The sequence below is a fragment of the Myxine glutinosa genome, chromosome 6, assembly GCF_964187855.1.
Source record: "Myxine glutinosa chromosome 6, kmMyxGlut1.1, whole genome shotgun sequence".
NCBI lineage: Eukaryota > Metazoa > Chordata > Myxini > Myxiniformes > Myxinidae > Myxine > Myxine glutinosa.
In genome coordinates, this window is record NC_136266.1 from 126735885 (window position 1) to 126761239 (window position 25355).

Here is a 25355-nt window from a genome sequence, read left to right on the forward strand (position 1 = left end):
TAATACTTAGGTATTAAGACTAATTGGGCTTACGACCCTACGTACCATCGGCCGGAAGTGACGTCATACTTCCAGGACCGGCGGAGACGGCCAGCTTAACAGGACAAGGGGATTAACCCCCCCTTGCTAACGGGAGCGCCGTCCCCCAGATCCGTAACAATATATATATATATATATATATATATATATATATATATATATATATATATATATGTATATAAATTATATATATATATATATATATTTTTTTTTTTTTCAACAGTCACTTGAACTTAACTCATCACTTAACACATCCACCCAATGATTCATTTGGCGTGTAAATTGAGATCATCAAGATTGAATTTATGAAAACCAGTGGTACTTCCTGGGAACGAGCATCGCTGTTCTTTGAGTTTACTAAATCAATGAACAATTAGTTCCATCAGATGAATGTTTTGTGAAATGTCATGTTCTATTGACGAGGTGGACACCCCAACAAGTTTTTGCTGCATAATTAAGGAACAAATGCATGTTTTGATCAACTTTAGCCTGGAAAAGCTTCGCCCATCATTGTCTACAGAAACAGGGAGGGTGAAAAGGATGCAAAGAGCAATAAATGTGTTGGGGACAAAGTTCAGGATATTTTGCAAACAAAGTTCAGAACATCTTGCGGTCTTGCGATGGCTCTCGATTCACTCACCGTCCTCAACGAATTCTTCTTGCATCAAACGTGCCCCTTCTTTCCACCAGATAACTCCGCCTTTTTCCCATCAAAACTCCAATCTACTCCAATGAATGCCCCGCACCCTCTCCCCCTCTTGGGCTGCTTGAGCCAGTGACACGCCCACCGTTACCAGCAGTTTTCAGGTGGTGTTCTGACAGGATGGCCTGGAGCCAAAGACCTACAGGAAGCTGTCTAGCCTGGGTTTGAATCCCGACCCAACTATAAACTGTTATCCCGGTGTTTCACAGGCAGGGTGATTCATTAATGTGTGTGCCGCCCCTCGGATGGACGTTGAATGGGCGTACCGAAGAGGAGGCGAGCTAACACCAGAACCATGGCCAAATTCCTGCACGACCAGCAGAGGGCACCGCATCAGCCAATGGTGCTACTCCGCAGCCTTGCGCTGCCGACGAATGAAGAACTTCACCGCACTAACACAAAATGTACTTCTGGCATCCCTAGGGTTTTAAGGGGAGGAGTGGGAAGTTTCACCTGGTGGGAGTAGTTGCCCATAAACGTGACAGTTCATATTAAAGGAAAAACACCGAGACAGTCTGCTTGTTTACTATTTCATCAATCATTCTTTCATTCACTTTTGCCGCCTAGTTTGCCTCCAAGGTAGGTGCACTTACCCAGCAGACTTCATGGTGATATTTTCTCTGTTGTGCCAACATTGTGATGTGGTAAGAAATGCTTTGACATTGAAGTTGAACCGCAAACGTTTCCTGTCCCACAGTTTCTGCACCATGAGGTTGATTGGTGGCCTTGTGTTGGCATGTGTCATACTCCCTGCATGGACCGATGCGATTGTGATCTGTCATGATGGAACACGATGTACTGACGATCACACCTGCTGCGAACTGGAAAATGGAACATATGGTTGCTGCCCATTTAACGAAGTACGCTTCACTTATTTTCTAAACATTCTTCTGTTTCTCTCTTTGGGTTGGAGTGTCCCTGAAATAACCCCCACGTGTTGTGATGTAGGGGTTTGCCACATTTAAACAAATTGATGGAAGTTTCAGCACCGCCGATTTTAAATTTTAACTTCAACACAAATCAAAATCAGTCACGTGGTATGGCAGCCATCTTGGATGTTAGGAAAAAATGTTTGAAAATCTATATCTCCAAAACCACTCACCGGATCAATCCAAAACTTCATACATATGATTGCAGACTACACATGAGGATTTTTTTTGCAAACGATGACATCATCAGTCACATGGTATGGCGGCCATCTTGGATTTAAAGGAAAAAAAATGGAAAATCTATCTCCAGAACCGCTTAACCGATCCAAACGAAAATTTACACATATGACCAACTACCCATGAGAATTTTTTTGAAAATGATGTTGTCATCAGTCACGTGATATGGTGCCCATTTTGCCTCGTAGCCTATCATCACTGCTCGCAGTTCTAGTTTTCAGTGTTCTGGTACCACCTCCAAATCCCCCCTGAGACTAAGTAACTTATTACGCATTGATTTCACACTTTTGATAATGACATCACAGTTGCCTTTTGATGGTTTGATAGTGAACCATTGCACTCAAGCAATCATAATGATATGCCATACAGGGTGTCTGCTGCCCAGACAAGAAAACCTGCTGTCCTGTTGGTACCCAGTGTGAGCCGAGAACGAAGACGTGCACTATCGGTGCATTGCTGCTGCCTTTGATCGAAAGGATTCCAGCCCTACCTGTCAGTACAACCAGGGGCCGACAGGATGGTGCAGAGGTAACACAGGTAGCTAGTTGCCTTTGAGCTCTAAAGTCTGGGTTTGACTCCTGGCACAGATATAAAGTGTCAAAATTTGTGTTTTGCGGGCGAGGAGTTGCATCAATGAGTGCGCTATCCAATCAGATGGGATGTTTTTTTTTTTTTGTTTTTTTTGTATACAAGATCGAGGCTCGTGTAAGAGCTAACATTAATCACAAAAAGACAAACTGACACATAAAACATAAGATAAAGGGAGCGGGAGACAAGATGGGGAGAGAGAGGGAAGCACACAAGTACAACATTTGAGAGCAGGAACATCGGGAGATCTGTGGGAGGGAGAGGGCTTGGGGGGGGGAGGAGGGGAGGAGGCTGTAAACTGTAAACTGTAAACTGTTGGCTGTAAACCCGACTGCTAGCATTAGTTGGCGGACATTGAAGATCACAATTGGTGTCTTTTGACGAAGGGTAGGTGAAGTATCACCAACGCCCTGGCCATTTTCCAAATTACTGCGCTAACATACAGTGGCACTGAATCTGCAGCACATCTGGGCCTCAGAAATGATTCAACCACCGAGCTGAATTTGCAACCAGTGGGCTGAAATGAATCCCGGTCCAATATCCATTTGCCAATAATCACTTCCGCCAGGGCAAATTGCCTCCTATGTACGTTTTACAACTTGCATTTGTTTTACCTTTTGAAATTATTATATAACATCTCCCAATGATGAGAAAATCCTTATGTTTACACCATATAGATTCTGTGACATCCTCCGAACGAGTACAACTTGCGATTATAGTGTGTTTATAGTGGTTATAGTGTGTTTACACTTGCTTATAGTGTGTTTATAGTGTGATTACACTTGATTATAGTGTGTTTATAGTGTGTTTACACTTGATTATAGTGTGTTTACACTTGATTATAGTGTGTTTACACTTGATTATAGTGTGTTTACACTTGATTATAGTGTGTTTACACTTGCTTATAGTGTGTTTATAGTGTGTTTACACTTGATTATAGTGTGTTTATAGTGTGTTTACACTTGTTTATAGTGTGTTTATAGTGTGTTTACACTTGATTATAGTGTGTTTATAGTGTGTTTACACTTGATTATAGTGTGTTTATCATGTTTATAGTGTGTTTACACTTGATTATAGTGTGTTTATAGTGTTTATAGTGTGTTTACACTTGATTATAGTGTGTTTATCATGTGTTTACACTTGATTATAGTGTGTTTATAGTGTTTATAGTGTGTGTTTATTTTGTTTATAGTGTGTTTACACTTGATGACAGTGTGTTTATCGTGTTTATAGTGTGTTTACACTGGATTATAGTGTGTTTATAGTGTTTAAAGTGTGTTTATACTTGATTAGAGTGTGTTTATCGTGTTTATAGTGGGTTTACACTTGATTATAGTGTGTTTATCATGTGTTTACACTTGATTATAGTGTGTTTATAGTGTTTATAGTGTGTGTTTATTTTGTTTATGGTGTGTTTACACTTGATTATAAGTGTGTTTATAGTGTTTATAGTGTGTTTATACTTGATTAGAGTGTGTTTATCGTGTTTATAGTGTGTTTACACTTGTTTATAGATGTGTTTATGGTGTTTATAGTGGGTTTACACTTGATTGTAGTGTGTTTATCGTGTTTATAGTGTGTTTACACTTGTTTATAGATGTGTTTATGGTGTTTATAGTGTGTTTACACTTGATTATAGTGTGTTTATCATGTGTTTACACTTGATTATAGTGTGTTTATAGTGTTTATAGTGTGTGTTTATTTTGTTTATAGTGTGTTTACACTTGATGACAGTGTGTTTATCGTGTTTATAGTGTGTTTACACTGGATTATAGTGTGTTTATAGTGTTTAAAGTGTGTTTATACTTGATTAGAGTGTGTTTATCGTGTTTATAGTGTGTTTACACTTGATTATAGTGTGTTTATCATGTGTTTACACTTGATTATAGTGTGTTTATAGTGTTTATAGTGTGTGTTTATTTTGTTTATAGTGTGTTTACACTTGATTATAAGTGTGTTTATAGTGCTTATAGTGTGTTTATACTTGATTAGAGTGTGTTTATCGTGTTTATAGTGTGTTTACACTTGATTAATAGATGTGTTTATGGTGTTTATAGTGGGTTTACACTTGATTGTAGTGTGTTTATAGTGTTTATAGTGTGTTTACACTTGATTATAGATGTGTTTACACTTGATTATAGTGTGGTTATAGATGTGTTTACACTTGATTATAGTGTGGCTGCATGGTGCTGAATATGCCTCAATGGTATCCTTGAAGTTGATGCATGAAATGTCGATTTTCCAGCACACATTGTGTTTTCCTTCTCCCTTCTGGACCATGGAGAACCTTGTACTCCTACCACATGTTTGACAAGGAGTTGGGAGACCTCATTGCTCGTTGACTTCAATTAATAAGGACATGATCGTAGGCAATGGACACATTAGCACAGTATATGGGATTTAAAGTTGGGTTCCCAACATCATGACACAAGTAGTTATATCTCAAATGCTCAGATGGGAATACCACAGAAATAAAATGTTGGTAACAAACCTTGTCGGTCTGTTTTGGCAATAGCTCATGTATTCATGCACTGGTGAAGATATACAGGGGACGGGGTTTTCAAATCACTTCTGTTTGTCTGTCTTCTGTATGTCTGTATAGTGTGTCTGTATAGTGACGTCCTAGGTCTGTCAGTCTCTATGTGTCTGTCTGTCTGTCAACGTGTCTATCTGTCTGTCTAGGTGTCTGTCTGTGTGTGTCTGTCCGGGCCGTAACTTTTTTACCAACTGAGTTTTATCATCAAATTTTCACCAAAGCTTTATTATGATAATACCAATAAGACAAATTAATTTTGTCAAAAGGTCAAAGGTCAGAGTCACATAAAATCGTCAATGTTCATCCGATTGACCTGAAATTTAAATTTACCATTTGAGTTTTGTCATCAAATTTTCAACAAAGCTTTTTTATGAGAATATGGAGTAGATACATTTATAATTTTGGCAAAAGGTCAAAGGTCAGAGTGACATCATCAATTTTCATCCGAATGACCTAAATTTTAAGAATTTGCATATTGGGTCACATAATTAGTTCACCAATCAAAAGCAAGAACCTGATTATTTATTTTAGATCAAAAACTCAAAGATCAGGACTGCATAAAATATTGTTAATTTTCATTTGTATTTTAACCTCCGCCACCAAAGGTGGATGGAGGTTATGTTTTCACCACTGTCTGTGTTTGTATGTCTGTCTGTGAACAATATATATCAAAACGTTGTGGATGGATTCAGACTAAATTTAGCGGACAGGTTGGGTATGTGACAAGGACGATTCGATTCGATTTTGGTGAAGATCTGAATATGGATCCGGATACGAAAATTATTTAATTTTTAAGTGATTCTTCACCATTGAGAGATCGGGCGAAAAGCGATATATAACATGATATTTTAAAATGTTATGGAGGAGCGCGGTGCTACGCGCGCTTGCTTGCACAACAAGAAGGAAGCGGACAACGCGGTGAGTTTAAGAGTCTTTATTAAAAGAGCTCACTGTAGCACTGGGCGCGCTCCGGGTTGCGCGCCCAGTGTGTATCCTGAGGCCACGCCTACCCCTTGGGCGTGGCCGCCGCCCACTTGGTGCGCGGAATGATGTCACCACGCCAGTGGGCTTTCGTGTATGCCACAATGGACGAGTTATGACAAAACTTGGGGGATGAGTTGGTTTGGTGACAAGAACAAGCCGATTAGATTTTGGCTCATGTCCGAATCCAGATCCGGCCTATCAGTGGGAGTGAAAATATAAACTGTTCAGCCTGGCGGAGGTATGTGCCTTACCGAGTGCCTTTCTAGTTACCCTCGCCAGAGGAGAGGGTATTGCATTTGTGTCTGTTTGTTTATTTGTTTGTTTGTCTTTGTTTGTTTGTTTTTTTGTCCGCATAGAATAAATATGATCTTCTCTGCAACCGTTGGTCCCATTGACAGGGAATTTCCACCAGAGGTGCAACTCCACCTGCAGAATTTTTTAATCTGTAGATAATGACACCTGCAGATAATGATGACGTCATAGGTCACGTGGTAACGGGCGCCCTCTTGGAAAAACCGAAAAACGTTGCACCTCTATATCTCCGAAAGCGCCGCATAGAAAAAATTGACATTGCTCATTGCAAAGAACTCTCCATGTGGCATATCATCTGTTAACGATGATGTCATAGGTGCCTCCATTATGACGTCGTAATTCGACAAGTACAAAACTTCATCCGATCAAGATGAAATTTCTTGAGCGTCATGTCGGGATAAATTGGTGGAGAAAAAAAAAACAATGATGACGTCGTCGGTCACGTGGTTCGGCCGCCATATTTGTTTTAACACAAAAGGCTTTTAAAAAAACACTGAAAACACATCCTGGCGAGGGTCTGCAATCTCTGATATAGTCCGGCAGCTAAGCTAAATATAGCATAACAATTGTGCATTTTGTGAGGAAAGCACCAAATTTGGCACACTAGTAGACTATCATGTTATGAAAAGATCTGGATATTGGGCCATCTCAGATTCAGAGATTTGATTTTTGCAAGATTTGCAGATTTTGCAGATTTGCAAGCTGAGATTGCAACGCCAGGGACGGCCGACTCCTTCCTACGAGCTGCCCACGTCACCCGCACAAGAAGAGCTCATCAAATCATTGCAGCGGCACTGCACATCCTGCAACACCGTGCGTATGAACGCCACCGTATGACATATGCTGATGATGCAGAAGACCTGCCTGAGTTCGAAGACTGGTGTCACCAGAGAGGAGAAGACATTCCCAACTTTCAGTACTGGGCAACTGTGCTGGAACTAGAGATGTTGGTACTGGTCGACGTGCGTTCTCTGCGGCAGGCTTCATTCACGACGTACCTTGATGCCCTGACGGAACTGGTCCCATGGTTCCATGCCTTAGACCACACACACTATGCCAGGTGGGTCCCTGTTCACCTGAGGGACATGGTTGCACTCCCAATGAAGCACCCAGATGTCGCCAGATAATTCAGGGCTCGCAACTTCACTGTACAGAAGACGAAGAAGGTGTTCTCTTCGATCCCAATCGAAACGAAATCTTGCAAAAATCAAATCTCTGAATCTGAGATGACCCAATATCCAGATCTTTTCATAATATGATAGTCTACTAGTGTGCCAAATTTGGTGCTTTCCTCACAAAATGCACAATTGTTATGCTAAGTTGCCCCACGAATTGCTCTTTTTCTTGTTTCAACTGTTTTCGTCATGTTTAACATGTGGAAGCAGAAGACGTCTGAATAGAAACAGACGTGAGTGGGCTTTGCATTTACAGATACTTTCTAGTTATGAAATGCTTTCAGGACGAGCACTAAATGGGCTGACGTTTTTCCGGTCATGTCGGGTCTGGTCATGATGTATGAGGAAAAGACAAGATTTGATGTGAGGATAATTTAAGGACAAGATTCCACCTCATATGGATCACACCAACAGTTGAGGTGTTTAAAGATGGCGCTGTGGACAAGTGGAACTAGTGTTCCTACCTGGCAGTATTGTAGTCTCCCAATGCCACATCACGTGACAAGCTGTGTATCGGGAAAGGTAATGCTGAGATGGATTTATTTCTTTTTTTAAAATTTGTATTCGGCCAGAGATGCTCAGGTAGAATGGTGCAGAAGTAGAGCACCTTACCTTTGAGAGGTTATACGTCTAGGTTCAATTTCCGACTCGACTAATGCTGGGAATGCAAAGGCAAACAACAATGTGCAATAATGCGGAGCTGCTTTGGCAGAATTACACCTGCCATCCTGCACAGCATGACAGAGAGACAGAGACAGAGACAGCTTTGGTCAGGTATCAATGAGATTGATTATTATAACAGGATTGTAACATTATTTTCGTGGTGTTTGGACAGAAAGTACTCACAACTTTTGGCTTGTCTTGCAGTCCTCTTGCAGCCAGGCTGGGACAAATTGCTGTCCCCCCGGCTACAGGTCCAACCCAAAGGTGGGGACTTGTGATCGTGACCTGCTGAGCTTGCTGATGATCTTCAAAGTCTTCGCCTTGCCGCGTTTTGTAGCTTCCAGCAAGCAGGAGAACCCAATAAATGTGGACAAAGATGAGACAAAGCAACGTTGTGCTGATGGAGGTCTGTGTGACACAAATTGTACATGCTGCAAGAGTGCTTCAGGGCGCTCTGCATGTTGCCCCTTCAGTCACGTGAGTCTATATAGTGTTAAGGACTTTGTAGTACATATATATATATATATACCACCTTAGCTCGGCTCTCCTCACCAAGCGTCGTTACTGAGGAACGGGCTTGGTTTAGCTGAGGATAATGACTGTACCTGAGTTGCTGTGTTGTCATGATTTACACCAATCATAATACAAACAATTACTTTGCACAAATGTATTTGTTGTGTTTGTGATATTACATTTTTATGAGCAATTTAGGTTGAAGATTTAGGTTGAAAAAAAATATATAATTCAAAAAAGATCTCTCGGCACATACATAGGGGAGGGCAAGGTGCAGACTGGAAGTTTGGGACGATTACACCTCACCACCACGTAATTGAAAACACCTCACCACCACGTAATTCAAAACACCTCACCACCACGTAATTCAAAACACCTCACCACCACTAAATTCAAAACACCTCACCACCACTAAATTCAAAACACCTCACCACCACGTAATTCAAAACACCTCACCACCACGTAATTCAAAACACCTCACCACCACTAAATTCAAAACACCTCACCACCACTAAATTCAAAACACCTCACCACCACGTAATTCAAAACACCTCACCACCACTAAATTCAAAACACCTCACCACCACGTAATTCAAAACACCTCACCACCACTAAATTCAAAACACCTCACCACCACGTAATTCAAAACACCTCACCACCACTAAATTCAAAACACCTCACCACCACGTAATTCAAAACACCTCACCACCACTAAATTCAAAACACCTCACCACCACGTAATTCAAAACACCTCACCACCACTAAATTCAAAACACCTCACCACCACGTAATTCAAAACACCTCACCACCACTAAATTCAAAACACCTCACCACCACGTAATTCAAAACACCTCACCACCACTAAATTCAAAACACCTCACCACCACTAAATTCAAAACACCTCACCACCACTAAATTCAAAACACCTCACCACCACTAAATTCAAAACACCTCACCACCACTAAATTCAAAACACCTCACCACCACGAAATTCAAAACACCTCACCACAAAGTAATTCAAAACACCTCACCACAAAGTAATTCAAAACACCTCAACACCACTAAATTCAAAACATCTCACCACCACGAAATTCAAAACACCTCACGACTAAGTAATTCAAAACACCTCACCACAAAGTAATTAAAAACACCTCACCACCACGTAATTCAAAACACCTCACCACAAAGTAATTCAAAACACCTCACCACCACTAAATTCAAAACACCTCACCCCCACGAAATTCAAAACACCTCACCACAAAGTAATTCAAACCACCTCACCACAAAGTAATTCAAAACACCTCACCACCACGTAATTCAAAACACCTCACCACCCCTTAATTCAAAACACCTCACCACCACTTAATTCAAAACACCTCACCACCACGTAATTCAAAACACCTCACCACCACTAAATTCAAAACACCTCACCACCACTAAATTCAAAACACCTCACCACCACTAAATTCAAAACACCTCACCACCACGAAATTCAAAACACATCACCACAAAGTAATTCAAAACACCTCACCACAAAGTAATTCAAAACACCTCACCACCCCTTAATTCAAAACACCTCACCACCACTTAATTCAAAACACCTCACCACCACGTAATTCAAAACACCTCACCACCACTAAATTCAAAACACCTCACCACCACTAAATTCAAAACACCTCACCACCACTAAATTCAAAACACCTCACCACCACGAAATTCAAAACACATCACCACAAAGTAATTCAAAACACCTCACCACAAAGTAATTCAAAACACCTCACCACCACTAAATTCAAAACATCTCACCACCACGAAATTCAAAACACCTCACGACTAAGTAATTCAAAACACCTCACCACAAAGTAATTAAAAACACCTCACCACCACGTAATTCAAAACACCTCACCACAAAGTAATTCAAAACACCTCACCACCACTAAATTCAAAACACATCACCCCCACGAAATTCAAAACACCTCACCACAAAGTAATTCAAAACACCTCACCACAAAGTAATTCAAAACACCTCACCACCACGTAATTCAAAACACCTCACCACCCCTTAATTCAAAACACCTCACCACCACTTAATTCAAAACACCTCACCACCACGTAATTCAAAACACCTCACCACAAAGTAATTCAAAACACCTCACCACCCCTTAATTCAAAACACCTCACCACCACTTAATTCAAAACACCTCACCACCACGTAATTCAAAACACCTCACCACCACTAAATTCAAAACACCTCACCACCACTAAATTCAAAACACCTCACCACCACTAAATTCAAAACACCTCACCACCACGAAATTCAAAACACCTCACCACAAAGTAATTCAAAACACCTCACCACCACTAAATTCAAAACATCTCACCACCACGAAATTCAAAACACCTCACGACTAAGTAATTCAAAACACCTCACCACAAAGTAATTAAAAACACCTCACCACCACGTAATTCAAAACACCTCACCACAAAGTAATTCAAAACACCTCACCACCACTAAATTCAAAACACATCACCCCCACGAAATTCAAAACACCTCACCACAAAGTAATTCAAAACACCTCACCACAAAGTAATTCAAAACACCTCACCACCACGTAATTCAAAACACCTCACCACCCCTTAATTCAAAACACCTCACCACCACTTAATTCAAAACACCTCACCACCACGTAATTAAAAACACCTCACCACCACTAAATTCAAAACACCTCACCACCACGAAATTCAAAACACCTCACCACAAAGTAATTCAAAACACCTCACCACCACTAAATTCAAAACACCTCACCACCACGAAATTCAAAACACCTCACCACAAAGTAATTCAAAACACCTCACCACCACTTAATTCAAAACACCTCACCACCACTAAATTCAAAACATCTCACCACCACGAAATTCAAAACACCTCACGACTAAGTAATTCAAAACACCTCACCACAAAGTAATTCAAAACACCTCACCACCACGAAATTCAAAACACCTCACCACCACGAAATTCAAAACACCTCACCACCACTTAATTCAAAACACCTCACCACCACATAATTCAAAACACCTCACCACCACATAATTCAAAACACCTCACCACCAAGTAATTCAAAACACCTCACCACCACATAATTCAAAACACCTCACCACCACATAATTCAAAACACCTCACCACCAAGTAATTCAAAACACCTCACCACCACATAATTCAAAACACCTCACCACCACATAATTCAAGACACCTCACCACCAAGTAATTCAAAACACCTCACCACCACTTCATTCAAAACACCTCACCACCATGTAATTCCAGACTCCTCACCACCAAGTAATTCTAAACACCTCACTACCAAGTAATTCAAAACACCTCACCACCACGTAATTCAAAACACCTCACCACCACTTAGTTAAAAACACCTCACCACGACCTTATTTCAAAACACCTCCACCACGTGATTCAAAACACCTCACCACCATGTCATTTATAAACACCTCACCACCACATAATTCAAAACACCTCACCACCACATGATTCAAAACATCTCACCACCACGTGATTCAAAACACCTCACCACCACGTCATTTAAAAACACCTCACCACCATGTCATTTATAAACACCTCACCACCACATAATTCAAAACACCTCACCACCACATAATTCAAAACACCTCACCACCAAGTAATTCAAAACACCTCACCACCACATAATTCAAAACACCTCACCACCACATAATTCAAGACACCTCACCACCAAGTAATTCAAAACACCTCACCACCACTTCATTCAAAACACCTCACCACCATGTAATTCCAGACTCCTCACCACCAAGTAATTCTAAACACCTCACTACCAAGTAATTCAAAACACCTCACCACCACGTAATTCAAAACACCTCACCACCACTTAGTTAAAAACACCTCACCACGACCTTATTTCAAAACACCTCCACCACGTGATTCAAAACACCTCACCACCACATAATTAAAAACACATCACCACCATGTAATTAAAAACACCTCACCACCACATGATTCAAAACACCTCACCACCACGTGATTCAAAACACCTCACCACCACGTCATTTAAAAACACCTCACCACCATGTCATTTATAAACACCTCACCACCACATAATTCAAAACACCACACCACCACGTGATTCAAAACCACCACAACGTTATTAAAAACACTTTTTGATGATTTGGGTGTGAGTTTACTTTTGGTGGGAGAGTTTTGCCTACAAAGAAAGTTTTCACTCTGTTCAAACTTTCTTTCTTGAGGGGCGGGGGGGGGGGGGGGAGTGTTATGGATTCGTCAATTCCGTTGTTGTGGTTTTCATCCACTTGAAACATTTCTGGTTCTGGTTCTAGGTATTGTTATTATTATTGTTTGAGGGAAATAGCCATTATTATTGTCAAAATGTAAAAATGTTAATGTTAAATGACACAGGAAAAAGGATCGGGAACCGGAAGACGAGGAAGAAGGGGAGAGAGAAAGAAGGCGTGGCGAGTGAAGTCGGACAAGAAGCGAGTCGCTTAAAGCTCCTTAGCGAGCATTGTCGAACGGAAGTCGCAAGTGAACTTTGAGTTCCTTGAAAGGAATTCCTGCGATAGGTGTTATCGCTAGGATTGAGAAACCTGCGTGGTCAGGTTTGGCGTTGGGATTCTGACGAATCATCGCCGGGTTGTTTCGACTCAAGTATGAGCCGTCGGCCATTTTGACCCTCGCGCTTTGTTCATCGCAAAAGGTCTTTGCTACGCGTCAGTTTTTTCACCATCCTGTCGTCTGTCGGGGATGTGTGTGTGCGCAACGCTGAGTTTGAAGATTAATCTGCGGTTCGCCGACTGAACCGTGAACGTTCACATCTGGAGGGCGCCTTTGGATTTCCCATTCCTCCGTGAGTTTGCCTTACACGGTGTTGGACCACGTGACTTTTTATGCCGCTTCAGCCGCCTACGCCTGTGAGCTGTTGTGGCAGTGTGACCGGGACCGTCATCTGTACAGGGTTCGGGTTTCGATTAGATCTCGCTCTGACACTCGCTGGAGGAACGGATCACCTTTGACTTATAGAGACATTGGGGAGTGTTCTTTTTCACTCACTTGGAGCACAGTGAGTTATCTTACCCTAGCTGATGGTACCATCATAAGATGTTTTGATTGTATTGTTGATTGCTATCATTGTTGTATCGTTATTCCTGTGTGATTTTTAATACATTATTTGTTTGTTGATAACCATTGGTGTGGTTTCAATATTGATTTTGACACGGAATAACACATTTTTCTGCCGTGGTTCCTCTCGGGGTTCGGAGGTACACCGTGACCAGGGGGTCCGGGAGGAACACGTAACAACAGATATATATATATATATAGATAGATATAGATATATATTAGATATGGATATATATAGATATAGATTAGATATGGATATATATATATATATATATATATATATATATATATATATATATATATATATATACACATATATATATATATATATATATATATATATATATGTATAGATAGCTAAATAGATATAGATATATATATATATAGATATATTAATCCTGGTGTTGGCTTAACGGTGAACGTGACCATTGACCCATGACAAGCTTGTGTTGAAAGTGTTTTGTGTGTGTTTGAGAGGTGTATTGTGTTTGTGTTATCCTTGTCACCTGTATCAGTTGTGTCCCACTTTGTCCTTGTCCTCCCCCTCATAATCGGTGTCTCTCCAGTGTGTTTATGAATGAGAGGTCCGTACGCCTGTGGTAACACCACAGTCTCCTCTGTCAACGGTGCCCTCGTTTGTCAAGTGTGCCAGGCCTCCAGTACGTATTGACCACCTGGCCCGGTTCGGGGATGCCACCAGAACATTCACATTGTCCCATAGAGGAACATGGCCCGCCCTTATTCCATGCTTGGCGATAGCAGATCTTTCCGGGTGATTACACTCAAAGGCCTTGTGGTGTTCATTAATGCGCTGGCCTAAGGTTCTTCCGGTCTCACTTGATAAAACTAAAAGCAACCCAATACATCCCCGTCTGGTTTGACTGCAGCCAATACCAGGAAGATATAATTACATTCTCAATTTTATAGACCAGTCCCATTGGGATGTTCCCTCTCCAGGGTGGAGACGGCAATAACTGAAAAGAATGGTCAAACCTGCTTTTACGGCCACCTTTTACCGAGCGACCACCTGCTCATAGTGGCCACTTAAGTTTCACTCGCAGAGAAAACATATGTTAAATAACTCGTACAGAACAATCACCTGTCTAATACAACCAGATGCCTCCAAATTGCTTTGCTTCATAAGCTCAAATTTGTACACAATAGTCATTGATTCCATTGTAAATCTGTAAATTCAGTCAACTTTACATGCATAAAACAGTTTTCACACAAAATACACAGACCTGGGGGAAGGGGTGGATGTGCTCTTTCACATCTCTTACACAGTTCTTACACATCTCTTACACATCTCTTACACATCTCTTACAGATCTCTTACACATCTCTGACACATCTCTTACACATCTCTTACACATCCATTACAGATCTCTTGCATATCTCTTGCATATCTCTTACACATCTCTTACACATCTCTTACACATCTCTGACACATCTCTGACACATCTCTGACACATCTCTGGCATATCTCTTGCATATCTCTTACACATCTCTTACACATCTCTGACACATCTCTTACACATCTCTTACACATCCATTACAGATCTCTTGCATATCTCTTGCATATCTCTTACACAGCTCTTACACATCTCTTACACATCTCTTACACATCTCTTATACATCTCTTACAGATCTCTTGCATATCTCTTACACATCTCTTATACATCTCTTACAGATCTCTTGCATATCTCTTACACATCTCTTGCACATCTCTTACAGATATGTTACACATCTCTTGCACATCTCTTGCACATCTCTTGCACATCTCTTGCAGATCTCTGACACATCTCTGACACATCTCTTACAGATCTCTTGCATATCTCTTACACATCTCTTACAGATCTCTTGCATATCTCTTACACATCTCTTATAGATCTCTTGCACATCTCTTACAGATTCTGTTGCACATCTCTTATAGATCTCTTACACATTTCTTGCACATCTCTTAGATATGTTACACATCTCTTGCAGATCTCTTGCAGATCTCTTACACATCTCTTACACATCTCTTGCACATCTCTTACAGATATGTTACACATCTCTTGCACATCTCTTACACATCTCTTACAAATCTCTTGCAGATATGTTACACATCTCTTACACATCTAATACACATCTCTTACAGATCTCTTGCAGATCTGTTACACATCTCTTACACATCTCTTGCAGATCTCTTACAGATATATTACACATCTCTTACACATCTTTTGCAGATCTCTTACAGATATATTACACATCTCTTACACATCTCTTATCCATCTCTTACACATCTCTAACACATCTCTTGCAGATCTCTTACCGATATGTTACACATCTCTTCCACATATAATACACATCTCTTACACATATCTTGCAGATCTCTTACACACCTCTTACACATATCTTATAGATCCCTTACACATCTCTTGCAGATCTGTTACACATCTCTTAAACATCTCTTGAACAGCTCTGAAAGATCTCTTAAAGATCTCTTAAAGATCTCTTGCACATCTCTTACACAACTCTGCGATCAATACGTATCTGCTACCACTGTATCAGCCTCGGTGAATATCAGTAATTAACACAAGCTCCTGCGTTATCAGCACAATTTTTCAATCGTTCAACGTTTTCCACGGAACGCCGAAGAAACTCATCTGGCAAATCGGCAAAAACATTGTGGATAGAACTTTCTAATTCTCCCAAGTTGGCGGGTTTGTGGGAAAAGTGGGTACCAACCAATTATGAACTTCAATCGAGAAGTGCGAAGGGGCACCATCTTGCATAAAAATAGTTTCATCTGTGTTTTCACATTGCTGAATATTAGGAAGAAGAAAGTTTTGAAGCATTTCCAACTATCTCAGTCCATTCATTGCGGAGGATGCGGAGGATGTCAGGATGTCAGGTTTGCGGAGGATGTCAGGATGGATGCGGAGGATGTCAGGTCCAATGAGTTGGGTTGTAGTCATTCCGTACCAATCAAGCAGTTTTGGCCGACTTTGGCTGCGTGTATTGATTCTCGTTTCTGGATCATTCCCTGACCAGTAAAGGCAGTTGTGCCTATTGACAAAACCACCAACATGTAAAACATCCTCATCAGACCAGATAATGACACTGTATGTAACACTCCTGGAGAGCCATCAATCGACTGAAGGAGATGTTCACAAACCTCAATTTTCTTGTCACAATCATCTGGAAACAACTGCTGAACATAATGAGGGTTGCATGGTTTTCATCTTAAGTCCTTCTTCAAAATTGCCTAAATTGTACGATAACTTACTGTATTTAACTCCCCCTCGCCGCTTGTCTGATTGACTTATTTGGGTTCCTTGTGAACGTGTCTCAGACCCAGTCAATGTTTCCTGGTGATCTCGCTGTGGTTTGTATTCCTGATATTCTTAAGTCCTTGACTGATCCAGTTGTTATAAGCTTTTGGTGACAATTTTTAATTGTTTTTGGATCGATAGTGGCACGTCTTCCAATTTCTTGCTGCCACCATCTTTGGACTGCAATTGCAGACTCCCAAACCTCATACCGTAACAGCAATTCACACACTTTGAGCAACAGTTAATCTCTCACCCGTAGTGGATCAATCTGAAAGCAAAGAAAAAAAATTATATTAATGGCAATAAACAAGATTTTCAAACAAAATAATTAATGCTCTTCCGATATTGCGCATCTTGTTAGAACCATTGTACGTCTTGATGGACCGAATGGCCTCCTCCTGTGTTGAGGTTCCTTGTAAGGGAACTCATATTGTTATTTTATGCAACAATACTGCCTCCTCGTGGAACAATCGTGCTTTTATTTCTAATAAACTGCAGAACATGCTCAGGGTAAATGTCATGGAGTTAATTGTTGTTTTCCTCCAGTAAAGTGCTCTCCATCAATGACTCAATCCCCCTCTTGTCTGGCTTGTCGTCTGTGCAGGCGGTGTGCTGTAAGGACAAGATTCACTGCTGTCCCGAGAATACCCACTGTGATTTGAAATATCAACAATGCATCAAAGATGACTTGGCCATTCCATGGCTGAAGAAGGTACCGACTGTACCCATCTCCTCAATAAACAAAGCCAGTAGGCCCCGCGTCTCGACTCTGGGAAACATAACGTGTCCGGATGGTAAGAGTTGCTCCAGTCTATCCACCTGCTGCGAGCACTTCGAAGGAGACTGGGCGTGCTGTCCCATGCCTCATGTAAGTCTGCACAGTTGCCCGGTGTGGCATTATAATGACGACATCGCCTTCTTATGATGGACTCTTTTCTGGGCAACACTTTCTTCCTTTAAAAAAATCTTCCAAAAGCACCAAATGTTATGGAGTTTGTACTTACATCTTTCCAGATGCAGAACATGTGAATGTTCTGGTGCCATTATATTTTTGGTGCAGAACCTGACGTGATAACTCACAAAATATTGTTACATTTATGGGGGTAAATTAAAGAATCCCAGAATAAAGGTACGATTGTATAATCGTAGCATGGACCGTGGACGCGTTGGAGAAATCTCGATGTACTTAAGTAGGGAGACTGTAGCTTTAGATTGTTTATGTGTCTTAACACAAGGAGTGAAGCAGTGAGAATTAGTTAGGGATTAAGGTTAGTTTTCCCTAGTATGTGATTTCCCTCTAATTTTTCCTTTACGTTTTACATTTACAAGGCGGGCCATGTGAAACCTTCATTAAACCACAACAACCGTCCACTGCAAGCCAGGCAGGTTCCCGAACACTAAGCCAGCCTTATGGACCTCATAGGCAGGCCCCGCCCAGTAGAGGCGGGGAATCAGTGGCGGTCAAGGAGGCCGTGAGGCCACGCCCCGAAGTTCATGATTGGCCGAGACAGCCATGGAATGACTTAGCAAGAGCTTTAGCATTGGTCAGTGTGATGTCATCAAGAAGCTTCGAAACTGTAGGAGGATGAGCGCATCTATATCTCTCTCTCTCTCTCTCTCTCTCTCTCTCTCTCTCTCTCTCTCTCTCTCTCTCTCTCTCTTTCTTTCTCTCTCTCTCTCTCTCTCTCTCTCTCTCTCTCTCTCTCTCTCTCTCTCTCTCTCTCTATCTCTATCTCTATCTCTATCTCGGCTTGGAAAAGGGAAGCTAGCCATTGTGTGGTTGTTTTATTTGGTGCACACTTTCACTGCGAAAGAGGTAGTTTTGGGCGGTGGGCTCTTCCTGGGAGTGGAAGGCTGCGCTGATCCGCGATTGTGATAAAGAGGTGGAGAAGTGAGAAGGCATCTTCACAACTCACCTCACGTTCGTGGCGCTGTCGAGCACTATGCTGCAGCCATCTTGTGCCAGGTTCCTGCCGGAGGGACATCGAGCTCTGGGCCCCAGCTGCCAACCTCACAGAGGAACTTGTTGAGACAGATAAGGCCGGCATGAGAAAGGAACATTTTATTTTATTTAATCTCTCCCCTTGTCCGTTTTTGAGTCTGCGGGTGAAGGTACCTCAGTTAGAATTTTAGTTTTTACCTAAACATTAATTTTGACATTTTCGTCTTGTATTTGTTTTCATTAAATTATTTGTCGAATTTACTGTCGTGTTTACTTGTTTGTGGTTTTGGATTAAACCCGTGTGTACCATTCAGGTAAACGCTTCGCCTCCATTCATTCCACGTGTGACAAAGATACCGCAATTTTTCGGGCAGCCGCCTCGGGAATAAAATTGTCTCGATTATCCATCACCCAGTGGTCTTAACCACTGGTGACAGGACAATATGGATCAAACAGCTCTGACACTTAAACACTTGTATTTAAGAAGCATTCCATGTTCTCTATGAAGATTACACATCTGATATACTCCCAAGATATTCGTTTATGGTGGCCTTCTGGAAAAACTCTGGTGTGGATTAAATAAATTATTAAAGCCACATCTCCCCCATGCATACCGGCCACATCCCCCTTGGTGTGACAGGTGTGATTACCTCCGCCACCAAAGGTGGATGGAGGTCTGTCTGTCCGTTTGTCCGTTTGTGAAAAAAAAATCTCAAAAAGTTGTTAACGGATTCGGACGAAATTTGTCAGAGATGTAGAGTATGTGACAAGGACGAAATTATTAGATTTTGGTGAAGATCCGGATTCGGATCCGGCTACGAGAATTTTTAAGTGATTCTTCACCATTGGGAGATATTGGGCCAAAAACGATACATAGCAGGATCTCTCAAAAAGTTGTGGATGGATTTGGACAAAACTTGGTGCACCGGTTGGGTGTTTGACAAGGACGATTCCATTCGATTTTGGTGAAGATCTGAATATGGATTCGGATATGAGGACTATTTAATTTTTCAACTGATTCTTCACCATTGAGAAATCGGGCCAAAAACGATGCATAGCAGGATATCTCAAAGTTAGGGACTGATTTGGACGAAATTTGGTGGACAGGTTGGGTGTCTGACAAAGAAGAATCGGTTCAATTTTGGTGAAGATCCGGATCCGGCTAGTATAATTTTTTTAGTGATTCTTCACCATTGAGTGATATGGCCAACCAGGTGGAGGTATGCTCTCTACTGAGTGCCGTTATAGTATACATTCTGCATCATGCACATAACTATATTTCTGATGGGTAGACCTCAAGGAAATAAGGGGGTACTTGTCATGTTCCTGGTCGAGGCTTGGGTGTTGGACGAACACACATGGTCATCGGCTTTCTGTAGCTTTCTTTGGCATCGACAAATGGCACTTATGTCCTCCCCAAATATCGAATAATTGCTCACAGCCACTCCTTTTCTCCCATTTTACTCCAAAATGTGGATTCACCTCCCTGAGTCTATCCATTCATGATATTCCCTCCATTCCTTTAAGATGGTGAGCCATTGCCATCCCTCATCACCATCTCTTCATATTCCTGATATTTTATTTTGTCATTCACTCCGCTCCAGTGAAATTGCAATTTCCCACATCTCGGCTATTTGCCAGATTTTCTGTCTGTTCACGTGTCCTTTTTGGTGTACTTATGCCTGGTGTTCTCTCGTCATATATGCGTCTCCCTATTTATTATGATTATTTTTATGTTTGCCCAGTATTCACCTTCTTATCCGCTCTGCTGCATTGTTGATGTGTCCGGCTCTCACCCCTCTGCTCTTCCATGTCAGGTCTTCCATGAGCCTTTATCGGTAAAACAAAACAATTTACGGGTAAACTATTGGTATTTGTAAACTGTATGGGTTTCACAATGGCCTACAAAAGTATTCACCCCCCCCCCCCTCCCCTACCAATAATGCCACATTGAGAATAATTATGAATTATGTAGAAAAACTTTTCCAAATGAACTTTTTTATTCAGAACTGAAGAGATCAAACTAAACAATGTTATAGTTGAAGAAGGTTACATGTCAGGAATACCTGCAATAAACATGCACGCATCAAAATTCACTGGTTGCAAAAGTATACAGCCCCTTAGGTCAATAGTTGGTGGAAGTGCCTTTTGAGGCAATGACTGCTATGAATCTTTTTGGGTTGGTCCCTACCAGCTTTGCACAGTGAGATGATGAAATCTTTACCATTCTTCACGTGAGAATTGCTCTAGTTCTGCCATGTTGATGGGGGATCATCGATGCACTGCAATCTTCACATCTTGCCATAAATTATCAATTGGGTTCAAGTCAGGACTTTGACTGGGCCACTCAAGAACATTTATTTTGTTCTTATTTAGCCACTCCAGTGTGGTTTTAGCTTTGTGCTTCGGGTCACTATCATGCTGAAATGTGAATCTCCGACCCAGTTTCAGATTCATGGCTGACTCAAGCAGGTTTTCATCAAAGATTCTCTTGTACTTTGCACTGTCCATTGTCTCTTCTATCCTGACAAACTTGCCAGTCCCTGCTGATGAAAAGCAGCCCCATAACATGATGCTATCAGCATCATGCTTGTGAGTAGGGATGCTGTTGACTGGGTGAAGTGCGGTGCTCGGCTTGCATCAGACATAACAATTTGACATAACATATTTATGTTGACAACATATGTTGACATATTTGACATATTTGACATAACATAACAAGACATAACATAACATTAGGCCAAAAAGTTCAATTTTTGTCTCGTCTCAACCGAAAACTTGTCTCCACATAGCTGCAGTATCATTAAGAGGCTTTTTTCGCAAACCCCATATGAGCTTTTGGATGCACATTTTTCAGTAATGGCTTCTTTCTTGACATCTATCCATGGAGACCAACTTTGTGCAGGGAATGGGATATTGTTGATTGATGAACTCTGACCCCCATCTCAGACATAGAGTCTTGCAGATCTTTCAAAGTCATTGTTGGATTTACAGTTGCATCCCAAACCAGTTTCCTGCTTGCCCGGCTGCTGGGTTTTGATGGGAGACCCGATTTGGGTCGAGCCTGGGCGGTATGATATATCTTCCACTTTTTAATGATGGATTTCACCGTACTCAAAGGGATAATGAGTGATTTTGAAATCTTCTTATAACGCTCTCCTGAATGGTGCTTCTCCACCACTTTATGTCTGCCTTATTTGGAAAGCTCCTTGGTCTTCATGTTTGCCTTATTGGTTGATGAAGTAAATTGCACCTTAAAACCCCTTAGATAAATGGGGAAGCTTAATTTCTAAGTTAAACCACTGATTACATACAGGTGAAACAAAACCTATTGCACTTATTTTGGAATTGTACTTTTTGCACGTGTTTGGTATAATACTGTCATACCATAGACGTCACGCCGGTACTTGAAGCTTGTACCCGATTTCTCCAGGCGGTGTGTTGTAAGGACCATCATCATTGCTGTGGACGGGACACGATATGTGATGCAACCACAGATAAATGCCTCTCGCATGCATTGGATTTTCCGCGGCAGGAGATGATGCCAACCCGGTCAAGTCACCCTGAGAACCCCAAGAACATCACCGTTGGAGGTTTTACGGAAGAACAAGATGTAGAAAAAACAGAATCCGAAATTCTTGTTTGTCCCGATGGACATCTGTGTCCTGATGACAATACCTGCTGTGAAAGTACCACACCTGGTGAATGGGGATGCTGTCCTAGCCCTCATGTGCGTATCCTTGAACCCCTGCAGAAATCACCCCCCTTGTTTTCAGTTTTATGAAACATTTAAATGATATTGAATAATTTATTGTCCGCTTTTCTCAATATAACACAAGAAACATTTCACTTCACTGTGTCCCCATGTAGGCTGTGTGCTGTGAAGATCATGAGCACTGCTGCCCTCATTTTACCACATGTGATGTGAAAAAGGGAACATGCAATCATGGCAAGATGACCGTCCCATGGTTCAAAAAGTTTCCAACACTGGCTAGCTCATCCACCTTGGATAATTCACCCAGTGGTATTACGGCCCATAACACAGAGAAGAGCCAAACCCACGGAGTGCTACGTTGCAATGAGGGCCAATTCTGCGGCTACAACCAGACCTGTTGTGAGGAGCCCAATGGAGTTTGGGGTTGCTGTCCTTTCACCCAGGTCAGTTTGGATGTGCACCCTATCACTGTCATGGTTTATAATTCACTCATATGGTCTTTTCTCTTCTCCCTATACTATACCTCATCTCATCTCATGGGTTTATCTGTTTATCATTCACATCTGAACATGTGGCTCATGATGCTGGGAACCCAGCAAATCCTATATGCTGTTTATTTGTTGTTGTTTGAGAGCTTTGGATATTTGTTGAGTTGCTGTTTGTGCTGATGCCTTGAATTTACTGTAGCTGTTAAAATTGACCCTGGGGGTACAGCAGAGGTGTTCTGCCATGCAAAAATAAGGCTTGGAATACTACTCCCATATGATGACTACCACAACTATACTATTTTAATAGCCCTCATTATTCCACCTCAGCCGGCAAAAGTTTCTAACCAAGTCTATCACAAAGCAGCTGGCCAAGCCGGACCTATGACTGAAGGTGGTTTCAGCAGGAATTTGTGATTTGTTCAGGATGTTGGCGATTCTTCTTCTTCTTCTTCTTCCTCTTCTCTTCTTTCGGGTCATCATTTAGACACTGTGATGGAAGGTCGAGTGACAGGAGTTACTTCATTGCAGGGGCACTAGCTTGCGTAGTTTGCACCGTCTATTGTCCCTTCTATCCTGATAACTTTGCCAGTCCCTGCTGATGAAAAGCAGCTCCATAACATGATGCTGTCACCACCACACAATGATAGTCTTGACTGGGCGAGGTGCAATGATAGGCTTGCAAAAGACCTTCTTGATGAGGGTGCAATGTGGTTTAAGAAAGAAATGTTTAAGTTGTAGGATTGTGAAAGACATTTGCAGTTGGATGTTCCATCTACAGTGCCTTTGGCCCTGATAGTTTTACCAATTGTCACTTTGTTCTGCAGGCCGTGTGCTGCAAAGACAACAAGAGTTGCTGTCCCCAGGGAACCTCGTGTGATTTACATACTTCCCAGTGTGTCAAAGCAGATCTCAGAGTTCCAGATTTGTTAATGTTCAACAATGACTTGCTGTGATGTAATGCTGTGTTTGCAAAATGGAATGGTTTCTTCAAACATTACTTTCATTGGTTCCACTTGCTTTAGGGGGACGGGGCTTTAAAAGTACATCCGCAATCTGTGTTGGAGGAGGAGAGAGCTTCAATTTAACTTCCAAAATAATTTTCATGATTTTGAATACTTCATTTACATCTAGAATACAAATAATCTTTTATCGTTTGGATGAAAGTACAATAATCGTGATTATTTACATTTGATGTGATTGAATTTTGAAAATTAATAATAAATAGACGAGTGTTCCATGTTTTTTTTTGTTGTTGTTTTTTAGTTTGTTTGTTTTGTTTGACATAATTTGTAGTCGATGCGCGTTATAGCACTGAGCTTCTCCATCGATCAAAGGCGGTGTTGGTAGTGAAGATGTTAACGCCCGTCGAATGTTCACTACAGATTGGTACATTTGTTTTTTCCGTTCACTTGACGGTTTATCAGGCATTTTGTATTAATTGATAAATAAAATCAGTTATATTTAACTCCAGAATAAATACGACGCGGAACGGATTCAATACCTACACTGCACCAGGCACACGGTTGATGGGGGATTGTGGAGGGGGGAGCATGTGGGAAGGTGGTGGGTACTGTGGGGGTGATGGTTGTGGGAGGGTGGTGGGTATTGTTAGCTATGGTGACGGTGGAGGGTTGTGGAAGTGTGTGGTAGTCGGTATTGTTAGGTGTAGGCTGTAGGGTTTTGGAGCTCTTCAGATGCGTAGGGGAAAGTGATGGGATAACCATAAGATGTAACCATCTCTGTTGTTTCATAAGTGCTCTGTAAAATGCCCCGAACACAAAACTAATATTTTAAAGGCCTGATCCACACTCGGGTATTTCGGACAAACCTTGTCCGAAATTGTCCAATTTCTTGTCGATTTCAACCATGTCCAATTTCAGGCAACTTTCGGCTCTTTTGGCCATTGTTGTAGCATGAAACCGTCTCGGTTTGTATTACTGCAACCACCAAGGACACATCAACCCGGCAAATTTGTAGAAATTCGAAAATTAATCGCTGTTTGAGTGAAGTTGTACCACTATATGTAACCCGTAAAC

At 41.4% G+C, this 25355-nt stretch overlaps 1 protein-coding gene across 13 annotated transcripts in view; it reads left to right on the forward strand.

Annotated features, from left to right (window-relative positions):
- LOC137430269 (progranulin) overlaps positions 1–24560 on the forward strand; it is a 107952-nt gene extending 83392 nt beyond the window's left edge. For 6 of the 13 annotated variants that reach the window (XM_078780500.1, XM_078780501.1, XM_078780495.1 and 3 more), the window contains 7 exons: positions 1440–1602; positions 2278–2445; positions 8371–8643; positions 17779–18042; positions 22550–22846; positions 22987–23274; positions 24144–24560. In XM_078780500.1, coding sequence (XP_078636626.1) covers positions 1450–1602; positions 2278–2445; positions 8371–8643; positions 17779–18042; positions 22550–22846; positions 22987–23274; positions 24144–24272 — 1572 coding nt within the window. In that variant the 5' untranslated portion in view covers positions 1440–1449 and the 3' untranslated portion in view covers positions 24273–24560. Of the gene's footprint in view, positions 1–1200; positions 1322–1439; positions 1603–2277; positions 2446–8370; positions 8644–17778; positions 18043–22549; positions 22847–22986; positions 23275–24143 lie in introns of those variants that run through there. The other 7 variants (XM_078780506.1, XM_078780496.1, XM_078780502.1 and 4 more) reach the window with 3 other exon arrangements.
- The last annotated feature ends 795 nt before the right edge of the window (positions 24561–25355 follow it).